The following is a 6,967-nucleotide window of genomic DNA, read 5'->3' on the forward strand; positions in this document are numbered from 1 at the left end:
CCACTTCTTGCACACATTCAAGCCTTTACATCAACGCATCTGACCTGGCACCTAAAAGGAACAAAAGGAAAGAAACTATTTCTCAAATTTAATCGCTGGATGGTTGGTCTAGCTCTAGATTAGAAAATAAGTTCATCCATAGAGGAGACAACTCCAAAGCATCCAATAAAAGCCATGCCCAAAAATTCCTGACTAGTTCCTACTCGGAGTCAGTCCCTACGCTCACATGCAGTTTTACATTATCATATGTCGTGAAACCAAAAAATTATTGACTAGTTCCTACTCGGACAGTCCCTATGCTCACATGCAATTTCACATCATCACATGTCCTGAAACTGGAACACCTACAAATCAGTGAGGAGATTTTAGAGTTTTAAGAGGTATTGGCAGATTGCACATTATTTCATTTTGCACTCACATGCCTTCATTGTAATGTTCAATTCTTCTTCCATTCACCATAGTCATTATCTTGAGGGAAGGCCTACTTCATGACGTTGATCTTGAGGGAAGGTGTTGAGGATTCATCTCAACATCTTGTCATCATATGTGCATAGCACTAACACAAAAGAGTACTAAAAGGCACGAGGGTTGAAAACTCTAACGCTAACCCTAGCCCTAAATGGGGTTGTATATATTTAGTCTTTTCAACTAATACTAGTGTATAGTTAGTCATTTGTGGTGTGCTCTCTAGCTATGCCCTCTCTCCTCATCCCCACTCTTCTTGTCTCCCCTCTCCATATTTGGTTCACACATGGCATGCATATAAAGATAGGATTCAATCCAAAAACTTGTGCAACAAAAATAAACTCTTGTAAATATTAATATCAGATAAACCCCTTTGGTTGAACTTTACCCTAATACACAAGAAATTGGATTAGTCGACACTTCACCAATCACAATGAACACACTCTCTGTCTCCTCATGATTCAATTATTTTTCACCCTACCCCCAACACACTAAGCTATGGACTATAATCTTGCCGAATGAAAAATGTTGGAATGGGAGCAAACCTTATAAATCAAAGTAACATTGGACCATGAAGATCTCTCTATCCAAGCTCATGAGAGTCGCTACTCAATGTTTGATTTCTAGCTTCTAGTTGTGTTTGATCTAAGCCGATTGTTGAGTCATGACCTTTGTGTCATTGCAAATGGTGATAATACTACATAGAGGTGAGTCATGGTACATTCTCCACTATGAGTCTTTTGTCCATGATAACATCAAATTTTGGTCTTTATAGAGTCGGTCTTTGTTTAGTTATCTTTACATTTTATGTGGTATTTTAAGGTGTGATTGTTTGGTGTTGAAAGAACAACGTTGGATTCAAGTGTTGCATGCTACAAAATTCATCTAGATATTGAGTCAGAATCTTGCCAAAATAATTGAGAATATGTGCTTTGGTGTGATAGCAAGAGAAAGAAAGAGTTTATTTCTGATTCTCCATGAAGGATTTGCCTAAGTGGTTGACTATGAGTTCTATTACGTGAGAAGATTTCTTTTGGAGCCAATGTATTTTTAGTCTCTAGTTCATCTACGAGTTCTGCTATGCAAGCTTACATGAGAAGATTTCTTTAGGAGCCAACACTATTCAATCCTTGGTTCATGGGCTCAAAGATATGTTGCTAGTTCATTTTTATCCATCTTTAATGTTGCCTCAACAACTGTGTGACAATTTCTTATGTTCAACTTGCTCGGGCATTGGATTTCCATTGACTTCTCTTAAGATTGAAAGTAGATCTCTAGCCAAATACATTCATTGATATGCATCTATGTGGAGTATTGATGGCAGTTTCCCTTCCTTCTTTAGAATCAATAATAGTTTTGATGATCATAGGTACATTTTCTTCTTGATACTTGAGCACATAGAGACCTTCACCGCGTCGATTTTGTGGGGAGATCTCAGTAGTGCATAGAACACTTTAATGTGGAGCCTAGCAATTCTACTATGCAAGCTTATGGAGAAGAATTATTTTGGAGTCAATGCTTCAATACCTGATTGAATTATGAGTTCTACTATGCAAGCTTACATAAGAAGATCTCTTTCGGAGACAACACTTTTCAGTCCCAAAATCATGGGCTCAAAGATTCATGCCTGGTTCATTTTTATACATTTTTTATTCTACCTCAAGAACTGAACATGACAATTTCTTACATTTGTTCAACTTGCTTGGGCCCTAGATTTCCATCAATTTCTCTAAATCTTGAGAGAAGAGCGCTATTTTATATCTACTCTGGTCTGTGCCTATATGGAGTATTGATGGAAATATCCCTTCCTTCTTTAGAGTCAATCATAGTTTTGACAATTGGAGGTGCATTTTCTTTTTGAGAGTTGGGTACATACAGATCTTTACCACATCAGTTTTGTAGAGAGGATCTCAATGCACATAACGCTTTAATTAGGGTGTTTTATTGGAAACGTAAGTGATGGATTTTATTTGGTGAGCTTATTCAACTTTGATAAGCTGTCGAGTTTTGACTAGAATATTCTTTCATCCCCACTTTGTTTTGTGAGGAAAACTTTGGGCATTTACTCATTTTTGCTACTTCAACTTTGGAGGCAAAGCTCTTTTGTTTTGAGCATTTGCTAGTTTGTTAACAATGGCATAGTTTGGATAGTTGATCTTTTGTAATCCCCCTATCTTTGGCCTGAGGAGGGTGTTGGAATGGGAAAACCTTGTTAGAGTCTAATGGTTGCAAGGAGAAGCCATGTGGTAGTTGCATGGTGTGGTTGATGGTTGCCTCTTTGGAGGAGACTCTTGGAGTTTCTCCAAGCTCATGAGAGTCACTACTTGATGTTTGGCTTCTAGCTTCTAGTTGTGTTTGATCTAGGCTGATTGTCTCAATTGAGTCATCATTGAGCTTTGTGTCATTATATTTGGTGACAAACCCCTCCATAGAGTTGAGCCATGGTCTAGAGTCTACGATGAGTCGTGTCCATGATAACATCAAATTCTTATGTTTATGGAGTCAACTTTTCTCTACTTCTCTAAGTTACATTCTATTTGGTATTTTCAGGAGTGATTGTTTTTGGTTGAGAGGATAGTGTGTGTTGCATTTGGGTGTTGTATGCTGCAGCTTTATTAAGAAAGCTTGCGAATCTTACAAGCTTTCTATATGCACAAAATGGGTGGGAAAGCTACTATATGCACATGCAGATGTGCACACACACACACACACACACACACACACACACACACACACACACACACACACACACATGCGCACATGCACACACACATGCATGCACACACGCACGCATGCACACACACACACACTATGATGCACATGTAGACACATGTATGCATGCATGTGCATGTGTGCACGTGTGTGTACATGCACACACACACACACACACACACACACACACATACACATGCATGTCATGTGGGCATGCACACATGCACAAATAAATGTGTACGTGCTTGTCCACATAGTGTTATATTTATAGATTTTATTTGTGGTTTGAATTTATGTTTAAGCTTCTACTCAATTGCCCAACTTTTTGTTATCATACTATATGTTATTGCAAGCACAATCAAATAATCTTTATATCATTTATGTTGCAACTATATCTAAGAGTCTTTTTGTATAAAGTAAATGTCTACCCACTAGATATGGATACGATTAAAGAAGGCATTGTGCATCTGTGAAAGTACATAGAAATAGATAACAAAGATGCTTGCATTTTGATCAAAGAGTGGTTATTAATCAAATCTTGAATTTCCTACATAGAATTATGGAGGGTGCATAAATTGCATGTTACGTTTAAGGAGACACATTTTTTAATAGTACCCTATGTGCGTTGTCATTTTGATTTCCACCAAATAGTTATTTGATCCTTATTTAATCCTATTGCATTCTCGATTTTCCATCATTCCAAGGTGTACTATTTTAACCATGACTTTAATGTGTAGGATTTTGAGCTCTCATGTAAACTTTATTGTCAAATAGATTCAACCATGTGCTCCATTGCTCATGTGATGACTCCATGACACTAGTTATATTGTTGTTGAGTACTTGAAAAGGATTTATCTAATTAATAAAAACCTAGAAAATAAAGGATGGGGGAGATGAAGAGGAGAGGGAAAGGTCATGAGCAAAGATGAAGCTAGTGGATTCCAGGTAATAGGGCCCTTGTTGCTTCTTGGGAAGGGACAATTCGGTGGCATATGGTCCTCTGAGTCCTAGGCAAGCCTTTAAAGATGATATTAACGTCTATTGCTCCTTCCCAAGCAAGGCATGAGTGAATCTCATTTCACATTGAAGTGGCATGAGAGTTATTCAAGTAAGGCTTACGATGGGGGGGAAATGGGTTTAAATTGGGGAGGAGGGAGGAGAAGGGATCCCTTTGGTGCATCGGCGCGGGATGGAGAGTTTCAAGGTGCACCGAGCCGAGGTGCCAGTGCGCACCATTGAGGGAGGGGCTCCCCTGGGGTGGTTAAGGTGTTGGTGTTGGTGGTTTCACCACACTAGGCTCTCTGTCCTAGCAACACTTAGAAGTTAAAACCATGAATAAGGTGGGTTTTCTCCTCCCCTCGAGAAAAAGAAGGGGGGGCGGGGAAATGTTTGTTTACAGAGAGCACGTCCCTTCATGTTCTCCACAGCTACCAACGTATTACGCGCTAAGTATTAAGAAGCTCACCCGCTTTCTTCAATCTTTGTATTGCATTTTGTTCAACATTCCTTGGTGGCCGCCGTAGCCATGGCTTCTTCGTTCTCTTTCCTTCTCCTCTCTGCCCTCCTCCCCCTCCTTCCTTCCTCCTCCCTTGCTCACCTTCGCCAGCCTACTTCCCCTCCTCCCGGTAGCGCTAGCCTCTCCAACGGTTACTACTTCAACACTTGCCCCCAGCTCGAATCCATCATCCAGAACAAAGTCACTCAATGGCTCAACAGAGATCTCACCCTGTCGGGAAGCCTCCTCCGCCTACATTTCCATGATTGCATGGCCACGGTAAGGCGTCGCGGAGCCGGAGTCCGCTTCTCCGGCCTCCCATATGCTCAATCTGTGCAATGCCTGTGATCTGGTGAAGCAGCTTCAGCTGTGATGAAGTAACATCCGAGACTGTGTTACAGGGATGTGATGGGTCTATTCTGTTGGCTGACCCGAAAGGACGTTCGACAGAGAGGTATTCAGAATTCAGCAGAGGCCTCCGTGGATTCCGAGTGGTGGAAAATATCAAGAGCGCAGTCGAGGCCCAATGCCCCGGAATTGTGTCATGTGCTGACATACTAACAACCATTGCGCGTGATGTAGTGCTTCAGGTATGTCTTCTTAAGCGTGCAGAAGAATTTGATGTATCGTAGACTAGGAAGTTCCAGAGCAGGAGCTTGAGAACAACCTCTGACGCTGTGTGGCTGCATTTCCAGACGGGGGGTCCTTTCTGGTTTGTGCCGTTCGGTCGCAAGGATAGTCTATCTTCAAACATTGCAGATGCTGCCAAAGTACCACGCCAGGACATGGACGCGAACGCCCTCGCGCAAGAATTCCAGGGCCTCGGCCTCAGCGTTTTCGACCTCGTTACATTATCCGGTAAAGGGCTCCGCTTCAACGGATTTTGTGGTGTTGCAACCTTCAGCAAGGCCATGTGCATTTTCGGGCTTGAAGCCTCATCTAAATCTTTTAAATCGTCTGGCTATCAGGAGCTCACACAATCGGGAGATCGCATTGCTTCTCTTTCACCGGAAGGAACGCTGATGGTGCTAATTCGAAAATAAACAGAACTTATGCACCGACTCTGGAAAACGCACTCAAGCAGGGGCCACGTACTAATGTCTTCAACGATCCGATCACCGAATATATCTTCGATAGTCAGTACTTCACGAACTTGCGGAACAATATGGGTTTGTTCAAGTCGGATCAAAGCCTATATTACGACAACAACATCACGAGATCCATGATCGATTCCTTCTTGTCTCAGCCAGGGATGTGGGAGAACCAGTTCGCCGTGTCGATTGTGAACATGGGCAACATCGGGGTGTTGACAGGTCCAGACCAGGGTGAAATCCGGAAAGTGTGCAGTACGAGAAACGCACATTAAGCAGGGCAGTACTCATCAATCAAAGACAATGCAGGCTCTGTGCTGTACAGTGTAGCCCGTCTTGGATGAAGTGTACTCGGTGAGAAAGGTGTTGAAGATGGAGATCTTACTAATAATAAAATATGAGACCACAGCTCGTTACAGCTGGAAACGTACTAAATAGCGAGTTCGGAGAGTGAATACTTCTCGTAAGTCTTGGAAGCTCCACGTCTCGACCGTGATCGACAGGCAACTGGGGCGATGGAGAAGCTTTGCCTTGATGTCGATTCTAAAGTTTGGTTGGCAACTATGCGGTCGCCATTGTTGTTGGCCTCACGTTTCTCATCTCGAGCAATAGTGCCGTTGCCACTGTAACCGATCACGTCCCACTGCTGGAAGAATAACTGCTATAGCGTTACCTTGGTCTTGATATCTCTCTCAGATGCCATTAGCTGGCTTCTGGTCACCTCTTGTTGTTTATCGAGCCTCTTAGTTTCTAAAGAAACCAAACTTGGATGTAAAGCATGAAATCTGTGATGTTTAAACAGTAAACCATACTATTTTAGACCTCGTTGTTAACGGGGACGTGTAAGTTGAGTACGACTGTCCGCTTTCATGAGTCATGAATGCCTTTTTCCGTTTTCAAAGTGTTCACATCCTCCAAGTAGTTTCTTGCTCAGCATCATCATAATGTCTCATAAGGCCAACACGCACAACTTGGGTAGGATAGGAGTCCAGTGCTTAAATTTGCTGCACACCTCTGGGCTTCATAAAAAATTCTGTGGAGTCTTTGAAAAATTTTAGCGCACAAATCCCATTTTAAGCTGAAGATGACAATTGCACGGACTCCGAGATTGATGTTAGGCCCTCGAGATTCTAGAGGAAGGGGACTCACATTATTTGGGATACATATTAGTAGTATAATAGATAAATTCTAACTACTAACTATA

The 6,967-nt window shown here is 41.9% G+C and overlaps 1 protein-coding gene across 1 annotated transcript; it reads left to right on the forward strand.

Annotated features, from left to right (window-relative positions):
- Positions 1-4,564: 4,564 nt before the first annotated feature.
- On the forward strand, positions 4,565-6,606 carry LOC147902027 (peroxidase 7-like). Its single transcript, XM_087375283.1, has 4 exons — positions 4,565-4,951; positions 5,074-5,262; positions 5,368-5,530; positions 5,641-6,606. Exons 1-4 carry the CDS (start codon positions 4,703-4,705, stop codon positions 6,036-6,038), a joined length of 999 nt encoding a protein of 332 aa, XP_087231409.1. The 5' UTR covers positions 4,565-4,702; the 3' UTR covers positions 6,039-6,606.
- Positions 6,607-6,967: the final 361 nt, after the last annotated feature.

Source organism: Dipteris shenzhenensis, chromosome 5 (genome assembly GCF_047967505.1).
Source record: "Dipteris shenzhenensis isolate YYH24624 ecotype China chromosome 5, Dip_SZ_1.0, whole genome shotgun sequence".
NCBI classification, from domain to species: domain Eukaryota; kingdom Viridiplantae; phylum Streptophyta; class Polypodiopsida; order Gleicheniales; family Dipteridaceae; genus Dipteris; species Dipteris shenzhenensis.